General features: G+C 38.1%; 1 protein-coding gene across 1 annotated transcript in view; it reads right to left on the minus strand.

Moving 5' to 3' along the window:
* Window positions 1-8,667: 8,667 nt before the first annotated feature.
* PLPP5 (phospholipid phosphatase 5) overlaps window positions 8,668-16,909 on the minus strand; it is a 478,158-nt gene continuing 469,916 nt past the window's right edge. The window contains exon 6 of the mRNA XM_053718033.1: window positions 8,668-9,102. Within this exon, the coding sequence (XP_053574008.1) occupies window positions 8,933-9,102 (170 nt within the window). The 3' untranslated portion in view covers window positions 8,668-8,932. The remainder of the gene's footprint in view (window positions 9,103-16,909) is intronic.

Here is a 16,909-nt window from a genome sequence, read left to right on the forward strand (position 1 = left end):
GACCCCTGAATTGATAGTTAATTTTTTTTTTATTATTGAGGCATTGAGTAAAAACAACACAGTAAAGAATATGTCCAGGCACGGAACAGAAACATTAAAGAAACTGATACAATTCACCTATGGAAGATATACAAGGGTTAAGACATTGGAGCACTAATGTAACATTTGTTATCATAGTATCTAGACCATAGTAATTCAATATGTATATAAAAGTAAGAGTCAATGAGATGGAGTATATCCAGGGCCACAACAGAAGAATAACAGTTGACATATGTTATAGTGACCCCTTTATGACCTTGAGTATAAAATGGAAAACTGTAGATATGAAACATGTGTGACTGGAACATATAGAAAAGAAGCCTCGATTTTTTTTAAAACAAGTAACAAGTGGTCTCTACCCCGAGATAAGAGATATTCTATAAGCTGAAAATAGTGAGAGGTAGGGAGCTAGCTTTTGTCAGGCCTCCCGTAGGCCTGAGTGTATGGGGGAGGGAATGCAGCGGGCAAAAGCTGCTCATTACGGAGGGGAGAAAGGAGGGCGGAGCCAGTTAGAATGTTACGAAGGTGCAGACCATAGGGCTATGTGAAATGGGATGGATTTGGGTCTCAGGGTTTTTGAGTACACTCCCAGTGGGGTTATTCTTAATCTACGCCTCTAGTGAATTAAAGCTAGGGCATGTAAAAGTAAGGGTAACTTCCTAGAAAGGATACAAGCAGGGGGGACAGTGATATATGTACAAAAGGTAAAGGACTACTATGCAAACCCCTCTCCTGGGGAGGTGCCAACTACAGGCGATGCGGGTAAAAGGAGAAGGGATATGACCCGCAGGTAAAAAATGCCGACGGGAAAGGGAGGAGAGGGGTCAGAAGAAGGTGGTAGATGACTGAGAAAGCAATGACCTGAGAGAGCTATGTGTTCCTCATATATAAGCTTTAAAGGAATTAGTATAAACATAAAATATGTGGCAATACTTAGGGTAGGATGTGGTATACTTTGCCCTAATAAAGAATAATGACACTATAGGGAGTTCTTATGGGGAAGACATAGAGAGGAAGCTAGTAGTACAGTGTTAATCTATCAACAATACGCATTTTGTAAGAAGCTGACTTTCAGTATGTTCACCTAAAGCTTAAATGAGTAGCCAAAGCAACTGTAAGATTACATAAAATCAGATTATAGCTACTGAAATGTGAAATAAAGGTGCAAAAACTGTGTATAAACACTACAGAGGCGCTTCTGCATATGCAAAGTGTGGACAAAGCTATAGAGAAACTAGGGATAACAGCCACACATATATTCTTGCATGGAACTATGGAGATGCACACATATAACCCTGATCCTTAAGGCTACCTAAGTATAACAGTTGTAATAGGGTACATATAAATATCTTAGCCATCTTCAGTGGCACAGGTAATAATATCCCAGGGGCTCATTATCTTAATACACAGAAAATAATGTACCTATTTATTGTAGGCTGCTCGGAGACAGAGTGGAATAAATATTTCAATGCACCAATAACTTTTGAACACTAATATTGAAGCTCATCTTTAGGAATAAAATATCTAGATATGCTTTCCTCCGTGGCTATATAGATTATTGGTGTGCCATGGGTATACATGTCTAAACACATGCACATAATATAAACTTTGAAGATAACAACTCTTATAGTTAATAGCAAATAACGTTGTCTGGGGTGCTAGTAGTCAAATCCTGAAGTATAATCAGCTATCTGCTTATGCATGAGTGGCACTTAAACAATACCCAGATATTATATATAGAAAGCAAAATGCTAAACGGGGGTAATCTCTAAGAGAAAAACATATGTTAGTAATGAGGAGGGACATGTAATTAGGTGGCAGGTTATAACCTGCATAAATACGTTGAAACACTTTAAAAAAAACTTGGCTGATATCTTCTGCGTTGGAATATTTTCTGTTATCAAGTTTAATGGCAGAGATGAGATTCTTACTTTTCCTAACTTTTACTACTCTAGCCAAAAATTTGGCCGAGTTCCCATAATGACCCCTGAATTGATAGTTAATTTTTTTTTTTATTATTGAGGCATTGAGTAAAAACAACACAGTAAAGAATATGTCCAGGCACGGAACAGAAACATTAAAGAAACTGATACAATTCACCTATGGAAGATATACAAGGGTTAAGACATTGGTGCACTAATGTAACATTTGTTATCGTAGTATCTAGACCATAGTAATTCAATATGTATATAAAAGTAAGAGTCAATGAGATGGAGTATATCCAGGGCCACAACAGAAGAATAACAGTTGACATATGTTATAGTGACCCCTTTATGACCTTGAGTATAAAATGGAAAACTGTAGATATGAAACATGTGTGACTGGAAACTATAGAGTGGTCTGCGACAATGCTATACACCTGGTACTAAAGAACATCTGATAATCAATGCTATGGCAATAATATTAGACTTGTATGAGAAACATTTTACATATGTAATAGGAGTATGTTACAGTGAAAGTCCAGAATAGGATAGCCTGGTTAGGGATCAAATGGTAAGGGTCTTATACCAGAGTCACGACCCATATGTTAGGAAAAAAAAAAGGGTTTAGGTTGTCCCTTAAGGAGGCACGTTAAAATAGCCCCAGTGTGGAGACAAACCACCGGGGTAGCTGGCTAATGAAAGGGTACTCCATGTCATAATAGTCTCAATAGGGCTAAGTTAGTCTATATCGATGCATCAAGACTCAGTCATGCAATTTCCTAGGGACAGCAAGTTTAGGTAGAATCGAGCTGTCTTCTATATTGAGGCAGGGGAATCTCAAACTAGCCCACACCACGTCTGACAAGCCTGGTCTGTTGCGTTAGAACCAGCCTCCTGTAAATGACCCTCTTCACACACCCTGCAGGGCAAGTGGAGCTATCCGCTCCGTTGTGGGATGCCTTATTTGTAGAAGAGAGGTGGGCGTCTCCATAGGAATTTCTGTGCCTCCGTAGGCCTGAAAATGAGGGATGGGAGTTGCACGTAGCAATTGTTGGTGCGGTGGTTAAAGGGTACACTCCAGAGCCAGCTTGAGCCTGTGATTTCCCGGCTATGAATCGCATCGTTAGGGAGTTTGCCGTAAGTGCCTCAGTATGCAATATGCAATCGGGTTGTACTCCCATTAGTGCAGGGTTATCGGAGCATGACCACGCTATTTATATATGGGATTGTTCCGGTGCCCTGTTGGTTGCGCATCTCAGCGTGTCTTCCGAAAATAGCATCAGGGAGACCAACATGTACCCTCACTCCGCATAGGTTAGGAAAGCTTTGGGCTAAGGTATCGGTTGCCTCCTCTTCATCAGTCTAGTCACACTCGTCTCTTAGCGTGGTAAGAAGAGAGTGAAAGTGTGCATCCATTTTGTTTGCCAGCAGCAATAAAAGGGCTATTTCCTCCATTATGGGGTTAACGTGACTGGTAAGGTGGCATATACTCCCTTCTCTGTGTGGATGCAAGTAGGTAGCTTGTAGAATAATGAAATTGCTGGTTTTACCTTGTGCGCCATGCTATTACAGATCTAAGAGTTCCATGTGGGTCACAGCAAATGATGTACTTATATAGAGACCTCCGGGGAGATCTGAGCTAAATCAGGGAAGTTGAAGGCTCCCCAGGTTCCCCGTAGCCTCATGAACATTTTAGCTGACTTTTAATAAAGATGATATGGTACTTTACTCGCTTTTCTGCTGAATTATTGCTGGAGGTCTGGGAAAATGCGGCTTCTCCGATAGTTAATTTTGAACTCTTCTTCTTGGGATCTTTGTTTTAAATAAATATCTCTTTCCCTTTTAGATTTGTAATACCTATCCCAGCTGTCCTTTGACTTATCAGTGTAAAACTTCCTAAGTGCGTTCCTGACTTGAGCAGCTAGTTGTGATTCCTGCTCCAAAGCTTTCTTCTTCCACGTACTCAGATAAAGTTTAATTTCCCCCCTTAATACAGCTTTCGCCGCCTCCCAAAAAACCTCAGGTTTATTAAATTGCCTTATATTAAACGTAAGATAATCCTTCCATTTCTGCTTTAACCAGTTAATAAACCTAGGGCTATCAGCCAAGAAATGAGGAAAGAAAAATGTGTTATTAAGGATCTTGGGGGGGGGGGGGGGAAATAGCTAAGAGTGTAAATGAAATTACTGCGTGGTCCGAAATAACAATATTGTGGATATTTGCTTCAGATCTACAAAGTGCTAATGGTTTCGAAATTAGGAACAAATCTATTCTGGAACATGTCATATGTGATTTTGACTCACAAGAGAAACTACGTTGCTCTGGATTTTTAAGTCTCCATATATCAATTAAATTTAGTTCACGACAGAATATTTTAAAATATTTTGCAACTTTATAATTTTCACGTAAATTTTTTGAAGACAGCCTATCCAGTATAGGGCATAAAGTCATATTGAAATCTCCCCCTAAAATCAAATTGGCTGCTGCTGAAAGAAATAACTTACTCCTAATAGTGTCCCAAAAAACAGGTGAAAAAGAGTTAGGGCCATATAAATTGCATAAAACAAAATTGCAATTATTAATCTGAATATATAAAATCAGAATCTTCCCTCTGGATCAGCCTCCGTTGAACTTCTTATGCTACAACTTTGAAACTTGCTGTGCTTAGTGCTACTATGACCTAGATTTGCTGTTGCTCAAGACAAGTGCCTCGGTCACATGATGTGGCAGCCATCTTGCATTTTGCAATAATCTTCAAACATCTTCTCTTAAACCGCTTAGTGCAATGATGCACAATTTTGCACAAATGCTCCTTGCAAGGTCCTCTACCAAGTTTGTTCAAACTGCGATTTTTCCATAATCAACATGGCTGCCGTGAGACATTAACCTTTTTATCGACATTTAATTGCGTATAATTGCACTTTATACATTAGTTTTTCAATATTTAACAATATTACAGTGTAATAGACATATCATTACACATAGTCATAACCCTCAAAGACAATATTGCAGTTAAAATTCACACTGCGCAGTCGCCTTCGTGAAATAAAACATTTGCAAATTTTCATAAAACTTCTGCAAATTGTAGAGGTCTCCAGTATGTGCAATTTGAAAGCCACTTTGAAAGCGGCCATTTTGTTTCGTAGGCGCTGTTTTTAAAAAATACAAAAATCTTCTTCTCTGAAAACGCTTATGGGACAGACTTGAAATTGTGTTTATAGAGTTATCTTATGACTAACATTCATATTTGTTCAAGAGAACAAATATAAATGTTATATGTGGTTTGGCAGCCATTTTGAATTGCTCAAAAATACTTAAAGATATTTTTAAATTAATAATAAAACAAAAACAGTTTCACACAATGCTTTATTTTTGCCATGTTAATTGACTACTATGGTGAGATAACTCTATAAACAAAATTTCAAGTCTGTCCCATATTGTGCACAACATGGAGGCGTAATATCATATGATCTGGCAGCCATTTTGTTTTACGTGAAAATTTCAAAAATCTATTTTCTCTGCAACTGCTTATGTTAGAACTGTGAAACTTGCTGTATAACCTTATATTGTGACCTAGAGTCACAGTTGTTGATGTTGAAGGAATTGGTCACAAGCTGTGGCAGCCATATTGGTTTTTGCAAAAATTTAGAAAATGTGTTTTCTTTGCAACCGCTTATGTTAAAAGCTGTGAAATTTGCAGTATAACCACAATATATTGTGACCTAGAGTTACATATGTTCATGTTGAAAGTATCTGTCATTTTGAAAAACGCAAACATTTCAAAAATGTGTTTTCTTTTCCAGTTAGAACTGTAAAAACTTGCCCCACAGAAGCTTTGTTTTAAAGGGCACTGGAAATTTGCCCCACAGAGGTTTTGTTTTAAAGGGCCCAGGAAGAAGAAACACCAGAGCATCCACCAGAACTGCTTGCAAATCTCCAAATCTGGATCCGAATCTGTGACGCATTAGACGAGATGTCATCAGGACATTGCAAAAGCTATGTGCTTGGCCACCTCTATTGCTGCTTGCACACCTATTGTTTTTTCTCAGATTATTATTATTATTAAGTGGCCAGCAACAAAGTTGCAGGACAACCTATTGTTATTGTTCAGATTATTATTATTATTTTTATTCCGCCAAGCTTTTTATTCAATTGCCCATAACTGCTTAACTGTTTTTGCAAAGCTCTTGAATCAGGTATGCTGGTACAGCCTATTGCTGTGCTACATCTCATGAAAAATTGAACTCATGTCACATCTGCTGTTGGCGTTTATGTGATTCACCCGATGTGCGAGGTGAACTTATGGGCAACGTTGGTTTTAGCAGTGGCACTGAAACTTACCCCGCATATGCAATCTCGCCCCATGTCTGCATTCCAGGATTCTGGTAAGAATAGCTAGACATGCTTTTTATGTTAATTTTCATATAAAAAACGGCATCACAAATAAAATTATTTGCATTTTGAAGTAAATTCAACAGATTAGAATATTCAGGGTCAGCGAACTAATGCTGTGCAAAACTGGTTAACCAGAAAGTAGAGGCAGCAGCTATGTCAGCAATTTAAGTATATAGCCAGTATGTAGAAATGCCCTTCTTAAATAAGATTCAAGATTTCTAGCTAAAGGGTCTTTAAAAGAAGTACTGTCTTCTAAAGGAATAGTAGTGCCTTTAGTTAGAGTGGAAATGGCCCCATCAACTTTGGGAACCGTTTCCATAACTGTAAGTTAGCAGTAGGTAAATGATATCCTTTTTTAATCCTTGCAGAAGGGTTGCAAGACCATTCCTTAGCAATCATATCAGAGACAGCATCAGGGATAGGGAAAATCTCAGGGAGATTTACAAAAGTTTTATATACTGAATTCAAACGATTACAGGGCTTATCATCCTTCAAAAGAGAACGAATATGTTAAATTTAAAAAAAATTAGGAATTATAAGGTTCTACATCTGATGAGGGAGCCTCACTGTTAGAGGAATTCTCATCGTTCGAAGATACTTCATTATTTTGTAGGTCAGTAGGTAAAATCTGAACTGACCTTTTTCGCTTATTTGAAGGCGGTAATGTAGCCAGGGCCTTCGTAATAGCAATAAACATTTTAATTGCTAGACGTACGTCATCTGCATCCATCTGTAAGGGTAGGTGCATTAGTACACATAGAAACATCATTAGATTGATCGGTATGCGATAATCAATCTAATCTGCCTAGGTAAGCAGTTAATGTCAGTTTGCGCAATTCTCAATGCTGAATTTATAGAAAAGAGCACGCTAAAAAAGTGTGCATAGTACTGACGATCCATTAGGGATGCATGATTAAAATTCTAACTGCGTTATATTGTTGCTAAAAACTATTTCATTTGAAGCGTGCTGTGAGAGCAAGCCGGTTTCAATGTGTGCTTCAATTCTAACAGCGTAATATGGTGCGCAAACCTGACAAATAATTATGTGCCGGGTTACAACTCGTGCTTGCGTGCATATGTTCTCAAAGTTTCTACATTTTTTGGCGCAAAAATAAAAAAAATGCAAGGGGAATAGTAAGATTCTGTCCCAGAGCCATACATATACTGTACATAGATATACTTTTAAACAAATGTAAAAGTGTCTATAAACATAGCTATGAATGTCTATTAAAAAATAGAAAATATACTTACACTTTTCCACTTAGTAGCAGACAGCCAAACCAGCACTGAAACATATCAGTATAAGTAATGGAATAGGAGTATAACGTTGATCTGTAAAGGGAGGTAGACCAAAATTTACAATGAGCCCATGAAGTATTTCCTGTGAGGATCACAAGGCCGTACTCCCTTCATATCCCTCTGACAAGCAGATTCTGAGGGGAACCGGGCTTCAATATGATCTGTAGTGTCTTTCACTGAAAAAATCAAGCACATCATAATGCTTCAACCACCTTCATGGAGGCAAAGTTTAAAACTAAGGTATAAGTGAGGTGGGTTTGTTTTTTATAGGCTTTTGAGGTTTATCACAAGGCCGTACTCCCTTCATATCCCTCTGACAAGCAGATTCTGAGGGGAACGGGCTTCAATATGATCTGTAGCGTCTTTCACTGAAAAAATCAAGCACATCATAATGCTTCAACCACCTTCATGGAGGCAAAGTTTAAAACTAAGGTATAAGCGAGGTGGGTTTGTTTTTTATAGGCTTTTGAGGTTTGGGAAACTTTGCCTCCTCTTCGTAGGAATGTATATCATAACAGCTTGTGGACTCTCGCCACCTAAAATAAATACTGCTTGTCAGTCTAATTTTGTACACGCCGATACTTTTCTAGCCACTGCTGTAATTATTGGCTACTTCTAAGATGCTGAAAAGTGCCTTTACATTGCTGTCTATGGGAACTGTGTGTTCTCAGTAAATTTGTATATGCTTATATATATATTTATACATATATTAACACAAAAATATATATGCATATAGTAATATACATATATATTTATAAATGCTGCCCATCGCTGAGCGACTTACCCTTTCACTGTGCAAGGTTCTGATGCTGTCTGTGCCAGCATCAGAAGGAGTCTCCCATTAGAGCCTATGGAAGCTCGCTCTCATGATTGCAATGTGTTTGCATTGCACCAAACTTGTAATACCAGTGTACTGTATTACAAAGTGGAGCACAAATATCGCTTTCTAGAACTTGTAATCTGGCCCTAAATGTTTGTCTTAAAACTACAAGAAGTTTCTGTAACTGCAACAGGCAATACAACAATTTAAAATATTTATTTGCAGAATGTTAAATATATTTTCTGCTATAAAATCCATATTTTTTTTCTTTCACAATTGATGTATCTTTATTAAAATAGTAGCAAACACTTATAAAACAATCTTGGAATGTAAGGTTTCTTCTTTGCAGATTAAGCCTCCAACACACTTGCAGTGAACAGATACATTTTTTTTTATAGTATGGAAATGTAATAGTTTGCAGTTCTTCCTGTAACTTTCACACTCCAGGGAGCGGAGGTTATACATCCAGACTGTATCCTATTGTGTTCATCTTCCTCTCCTGCGCACCTGCCATTCGTCCCTTACTTCTGTAAGGCTGATGACAGTTATAGTCTGTTAGCGGTGGGTAATATTGACGGTAGCAAAGACAAGCGAAGACAAGTCCTATTATGGCTCCAACTGCCACATCTAAAAGGAGAGGAAGATTTAAGTGCCTTACAAAACTCACTGTATTAACAAGTGTTAAAGGGTATATTTTGGCCTAGGGCAGCTGAATTTAGGTTGGGCAAAAAAGTTGAAGTATGGTACGATTTTTCACACTCCTATGCTCAGCAAATATTTAACATTTTATTCCAAGTCAATGACTTGTTGTCTAGTGGGGGTGACTGACCCCTTCATGTGTGTTCTTTGTTGGACAAAGAAAAAAATAAAGAAATATGAAAATTGTTGGGGTCTTTTTTTTTAGGGGAGGGCAGCAGTGCCATTATGTTGCATTGTTCATTTAGTAAAATAAACAATTTTAAAGGATTAAAACACTAATTAGCACTTTATTTTAATTAAAGAATTAAATTAAATGGCCACTTCACAAAGAGTAAAACTGAAGAAATGAAGCAGGAAGTTATTTTAGATTTACTAAGTTATCAGATCAGCTTTTAAGTATGTCCTCACATAATTCTTGCATTAATTACATGTAACGTGTATTACTAAGGAGTCAATCACAATCCTTTAGAAAGTAGAGTAAGCAGCACCAGTTACAAAATGTATTAAAAAGGATAAACTTCAAATAACAGCCTTATAACTAATTAGTTAATTATTATTATGATCAACTTTCTTAATACTTACAATAATGCTTAATATTGTATATTGTATTCTATTAACAAAAACATAATTTATGCTTACCTGATAAACTAATTTATTTCATGGTGGTGAGAGGCCACAATCCATTACTCCTAGGAATAACACTTCTCTACCACTAGGAGACAAATATTCCAAAACCCCTCCCACCTCCCTCAGTCTAATTTATACCCAAGCAAAGTGTGGTAAGAAAAAAGGAATAATAGCCAGAAAAAAATAAACCTAAAAAAGCATAAGGGTGGGGTTTGGTGGACTCACTACCATGAAAGAAATTAATTTAAAAACATATTTTTCCACTAAGAAATTAAATCCACAACCTCAATTAAAATGTTCTTTTTTTTTTTAAAGCACTTAAAATAAATCAGAGATAGAAGGAGAAAAGCAGATTTTATTAGTAAAAACAGATGTTATTTATTTAAATAATTAAAAGTTTCCATGGAGAAGCAAAGTGAGAGCAATTGAGCGTAGCACCCTGGTCTAACGGGACCTGGTATAAATTATGTACAGCAGGTACATATCCATTTCAGCTGCATTGTTTTGCGGAGGAGACCCTTGGAGGTAATGCTTTCGCTTAGGAGCTGATACTGTGGTTTAAGTGGCTCTACTTACCACTGTATATCTAACTTAAGTGGATTGTGTGAAATATTTAGAGACACTCTTCTTTCCTCCCCTCCCGTTCTTCGAATTCTTAAAATAAATCAAAACAGGCAAATAATCAATCTGAAACAGCTGCCTGATGAACCTTTCTACAAAAGGCTGCTTTAGAACAAGCAAAAACATAAAATCGGTAGAATTTTGTAAAAGTATGCAAATAAGACCAAGTAGCTGCCTTGCAAATCTGGTCAACTAAAGCCTCATTCTTGAAAGCCCAAGAAGTGGCAACTGACTTAGTGGATTCAAAAGGCTTACTTGGACCTGCCTCCAAGTAAGCCTTGTGAATCAAAAGTTTCAACCAAGAGGTCAAATAAACAGCGGAAACTTTCTGACCTTTCCTAGGACAACAAAAAAGAATGAACATACTAGAAGATTGTGTAAAGTCCTTAGTGTCATCCATAAAATATTTCAATGCCCTAACAACGTCCAAAGCATGCAAAGATCTCTTTGAAACATTCTTGAGATTAGGACACATTGAAGGAACAACAATTTCTCTGCTAATGTTATCTGAAGAAACAACCTTAAAGGGACACGGAACCCAATTTTTTTCTTTTGTAATTCAGAAAGAGCATGCAATTTTAAGCAACTTTCTAATTTACTCCTATTATCAATGTTTCTTCGTTCTCTTGCTATCATTATTTGAAAAAGAAGGCATCTAAGCTTTTTTTTGGTTTCAGTACTCTGGACAGCACTTTTTTATTGGTGGATGAATTTATCCACCAATCAGCAAGGACAACCCAGGTTTTTCACCAAAAAAGGGCCGGCATCGAAACTTACATTCTTGCATTTCAAATAAAGATACCAAGAGAATGAAGAAAATTTGATAATAGGAGTAAATTAGAAAGTTGCTTAAAATTTCATGCTCAATCTGAATCACGAAAGAAGATTTTTGGGTACAGTGTCCCTTTAAGCAAAAAGTCAAAAGAAGTCCGGAAATTGCCTTATCCGGATGAAAAATTAGATCAGGAGGATTACAAGAGCAGATATCTCAGAAACTCTTCTAGTAGAAGAGATAGCCAAAAGAAATATTCCATGCCATCAAGATCAGAGATCTAGATGGAAAAACGGACTTTGAGACAGGAAGTCTGACCGCAGAGGCCAAGGAGGAACAGCTGGACATTTTTTTTTTTTTAAAGGATGTTTTTTTTTAAATTTATTTTTGGCCATCACAAAAACAAACACCCCTGCCCTTACCAGACATGCTGTTTGCGGCAAAAGTGGGCATGGCCAGGCGGGAGCGTGGCCATGCGTGGTGGGGGCGTGGACGGCGCGCGAGAGAGGGGAGAGAAATAGAAAAAGAGGGGGAGAGACGAGATAGGAAAGAGAGGGGAGCAAAAGAGAGGGAGGAGAAAGAGAGCGTAAATGAGAGGGGGGAGAGAGAGCAAATGAGATGGGGGAGAAAGCAAAAGAGAGGGGGAGCAAAAGAGAGGTGGAGCGAGACAGAGCGCAAAAGAGAGGGCGAGAGAGAGCGCAAAAGAGAGGGGGAGAGAGGGAGCAAAAGAGAGGTGGAGCGAGAGAGAGCGCAAAAGAGAGGGGGAGAGAGCGCAAAAGAGAGGGAGAGCAAGCACAAAAGAGAGGGGGAGAGAGAGCAAAAGAGAGGGGGGAGAGAGAGAGCAAAAGAGAGGGGGAGAGAGCAAAAGAGAGGTGGAGAGAGAGCGCAAAAGAGAGGTGGAGCGAGAGAGAGCAAAAGAGACGGGGAGAGAGCGCAAAAGAAAGGGGGAGAGAGCACTAAAGAGAGGGGGAGAGAGCACAAAAGAGAGGGGGAGAGAGAGAGCAAGGGGTGGGACCGCTGTACTGCAAAAAATGGCCCATGTGAACGGGCTTTAGGACTAGTATATCAAAAGAGCTGAAATTGCTTTAGGGCAATGCCCTGCCAAGTGCCCTTGTCAGGGCAATTTTTAGAGTAGGTTGCTTTAGATAGGCTTTTTAATGGGGGGTGGAGGGTTACATTTATAGTAGAATGGGCTTGTATTTTTTTTTTTTTATTGAGAAAAAGAGCTAAATCGCTTTAGGGAAATACCCTACAAAAAGCCATACTAAGGGTTATTGCTTTAGTAACTTTTAGTGTTAGCATAGGATTTTTTATTTTGGGGTGTTTTTTAAAAGGGGCTTTAGTTTTAGAACAGGTGTTTGTTTATAAATAGAAAATATGAGGAGCTTAAATTATTGCAAGTTCGCTAAAACAAATTGGCAGTTATTTAAACACTTACGCCTAGATTTAGAGTTCTGTGTTAGCCGCCAAAACCAGCGTATAGGGCTTCTAACGCTGGTTTTGGCTGCCCGCTGGTATTTAGAGTTCACTTACCGACACTCCAAAATCTCAGAACGCACAAATCTCTACCGACAGCTCAGACCCAGTAGTTAACATCTACCGACAAAATAAACATCCACGAATCACAAAACAAATATTACACAAAGTACACTTACACTCATACAAACACTACACTATATTTATTTTTCAGATTTAATATTTTTCATCAAAATAGATCAAAGATCAAAGTTGCGAGATCTCGGGTGTTAGAAAAAAAACCCAACACAAATCCATTTTGCCATTGACTTACATTGACAGACAGGAAAAGACACTCATATAGCTACATCTAACTAATGATATTATCACATACACTCATCGATGCATACAAACAATATACACCACATTACATACACAAAGTTTTTTTTATTAAGAAATGAGCACGATTTAGCTACTTTTTCACACAAGACCATGTCACTCACTTTACGCTCAAAACCAGTCTTGGATATTATTTACACACAAATCTTGAGCCTCCATTGACTTCTATGGGGAAGACGTGCTCGTGCACGCAACAGACAGATTTCCCTAACGCACGCAAAAAGCGTAGACAAAAAAACTCTAAATACCAGCGATAGAATTCGGAAAATAACTCATGCTTTTCTGCGTTAGACTCAGAAATAGATCAAGAAATGGCTATTTCCCTATGGTGGACTTATGGAGTTTACTTATGGGAAATTCACAACAACATTAAATTGTTTCATACATTACATCAACTACAAATCACCATCACTAGTAACAAACATTTTCAACAATTACATCACATTTAAACGGACACAAAAATAATTGCAACATTTCAGGATTCACAAACAGTAGACAATGGGAAACACCTTTCATTTACCTTTATTATTGCATTTCATTTAGTCAACTCATATGCTTGCAGCAACAGCATATTGCTTAACACATGATCAGTCATGGATGCACATACTTTACTTTTATCATTCACTCATACATGTGCATTAAAATGATGGTGGAAAAACACATTACATTCTCTCTAGGAATCACGAAACAGAAAATAGGGATTTTACTGTACTTTTAACATCATGATTCGATCACAATAAACCATTAGGAATTACGTACAATAAGAACATCATTACAACAGATTACACCTGTCACTTTATGAGAAGGAACAACAATGTGAGACCGCTATATAGAAGTCAGCATATGTGGGACACAATCACAATATATACGTATACATATACGTATATATTGTGATTGTGTCCCACATATGCTGACTTCTATATAGTGGTCTCGCATCACGCAACCACAAAGCACACATTTATATTTTATTCAGCACACAATAGCAATGTAGTCAAATACAACAACACAATGAGGATTTGATAACTAGACAGGCAGGTTAATAATATGATGACGTCATTAGAAGATTCAACTATACACATTACAGCTTTACGACTGTACCGCCCCTTTCAGAACTTTAGCACCCAATACAACATATACGTAAACAACAGTTTGGAACATCATTATTATGGCGATTTTAAAGGGATGCTCGAAAATCACTTATATATACAATACTACAGATGACAGACGGAAGTTCAGAATTATTATGTCGATTTTAATGGGACGCATACAATATTGACATCTTGCCAATTACTTATATATACAATACTACAGATGACAGCCGGAAGTTCTTCAGTATTAGTGCAATTTTAATGGGACGCATACAATATTGACATCTCGCCAATCAATTATATATACAATACTACAGATGACAGACGGAAGTTCTGAATTATTAGTGCGATTTTAAAGGGACGCATACAATATTTACATCTCGGCAATCACTTATATATACAATACTACAGATGGCAGCCGGAAGTTCTTCAGTATTAGTGCGATTTTAAATGGACGTGTACAATATTTACATCTCACAAATCACTTATATATACGATACTACAGATGGCAGCCGGAAGTTCAGAATTATTATGCCGATTTTAAAGGGACGTGTACAATATTTACATCTCACAAATCACTTATATATCCAATACTACAGATGGCAGCTGTTACTTTATCGTTTTTAAACAATATTGCAGCAACATTGATCGATCACATTCTATGCACATTATACACAACTATGCACTTTCATTCATGTTAGCGTGGATGTGTGCTTTTTAATATAACATCGCGTTTAATAAATATTTATTACGTATATGAACAAACATTACAAACATGCACATACTGTATGTGTGATATTTTACACTTTCACATTGAGATTCATTGGTGGAAAACAACATTTCACCAAACACCTAAAAAACCGCCCACTTTGAAAGCATTCGTGCCGCTCACATACAAACAAGTGTATACAATTAGCAATCATTACAAACTCACTACCATTGGACTAATTGCCCTATAAATCCCACAAACAACATGGCCAAAGCATCCATGGTGATCGACATTGTATCAATTCGCTTCTGTGTTTTTGCATACCTTGTTACTCCTTGCGCTGTGTTTGCTCTGCTGTTTGGCTTCGTGCTGCTAAGCTTGGCAAATATGGATGACAATGATCTGGTAGACGCTGCTGGTGGTGCTGTTGGCCAAGTAGCGGTTGATAGAATCAGGCAGCCTCGGCGGCTCCGAGTGAGACAAAGGGCTCGTCTGGTTCGAGGTCCTCGTGTATACAGGGTAAGACCCACCTTGGAAAACATGAGCGACTTCGAGTTTTATGACAAGTATAGGCTCAATCACGAACAGCTCATTGGCCTTTATGATGTTCTTAGACCTCATCTGGAGCCATGTATAAGAATAAGGACTGCTGTCCCCGGCATCACTAAGATGCTAAGTTGTATATACGTCCTGGCCTCCGGGAGTTTTCAAGCAGGAGAGATGTACATGCATGGCCTGGCTCAAGGTACATTCTCTGGGGTGTTTGATAACTTTCTGGACGCCATGGTACGTATCAGTAAGCACTACATAGGATTCCCACAGGATGATGGTGATTGGAGGCGCCTGAAGCGGGAATTCTTTGCTATTGCTGAATTGCCCAATGTCTTGGGAGCGATTGATTGTACCCACCTTGCGCTGCATGCTCCAGCTGATGACTTGCCCTTCAGAAATCGCAAACATTTTCATAGCCTCAACGTGCAGTATGTTTGTGACGCACAGATGAGGATTATGCAAGTGTGTGCGAATTTTGGGGGGCTTGTCATGATGCCCGCATCCTCTCTCTGTCCTCCGTGTGGCAGCAGTTTGAGGAAAGACAAATGCCCCCTGGGTATCTCGTTGGTGAGTATTTGTGTACAACATGGTTAATTAGTTAGACAATTTCCACTGTACTCTTAAACTGTTAGTATAATGTGCAGCTATAGGATGCAATTTAACCATTTATTTCTCTTTCCGCAAATGTCTAGTTTTAGTGAAAAACAGATATGTAGCATGTCTTACCTTAAATGCTTAGATAGAGAATGCAATTTAACCATGTCGTTGTCTATTTTCTCAAATGTCTAGTTTTAGCTTTAAGCAGATATGTAGCATGCCTTACCTTAAATGGGCAGCTTGAAAATGCAATTTAACCATTTTCTTTTAATTTTAGCAAAGCTCTGGTTTATGCGAAATACGCATATGTAGCATGTCTTAGCTGAAATGGGCAGATAGAGAATAAGATTTAACCATGTCATTGTCTCTTTCCGCAAATGTCTAGTTTTAGCTCCAAGCAGATATGTAGCATGTTTTAGCTTAAATGGGCAGCTTGAAAATGCAATTTAACCATTTTTAAAGTTTTTAGCAAAGCTCTGGTTTATGCGAAATACGCATATGTAGCATGTCTTAGCTGAAATGCTCAGATAGAAAATAAGATTGAACTAGATTATTTTTTTTTTAATTTAAACATTTGTTATTGGAATATCGTGTACACAAAAATATTTGTTTAATATACTTAAAATTTTGAGGATTAAATTTTAATTGTGTTCTGTTCATAATTTATAGGTGATTCTGGTTACATGAGCCGGCCTTGGCTCATTACGTAACCCTACTGATGAGGCTCAGGAGCGCTACAATAGGGCGCACAAGAGAACCAGGGCTGTGGTTGAGAGAATGTTTGGGCTCCTCAAAATGAGATTCCGGTGCCTTGACAGGTCGGGAGGAGCCCTCCAGTACAGCCCTCAGAAGGTGGCTAAGATCATTGTAGCCTGTAGCGTCCTGCATAATATTGCACAGCGGGCTGGGATGCTG

Source organism: Bombina bombina, chromosome 6, assembly GCF_027579735.1.
Source record: "Bombina bombina isolate aBomBom1 chromosome 6, aBomBom1.pri, whole genome shotgun sequence".
Taxonomy (NCBI): domain Eukaryota; kingdom Metazoa; phylum Chordata; class Amphibia; order Anura; family Bombinatoridae; genus Bombina; species Bombina bombina.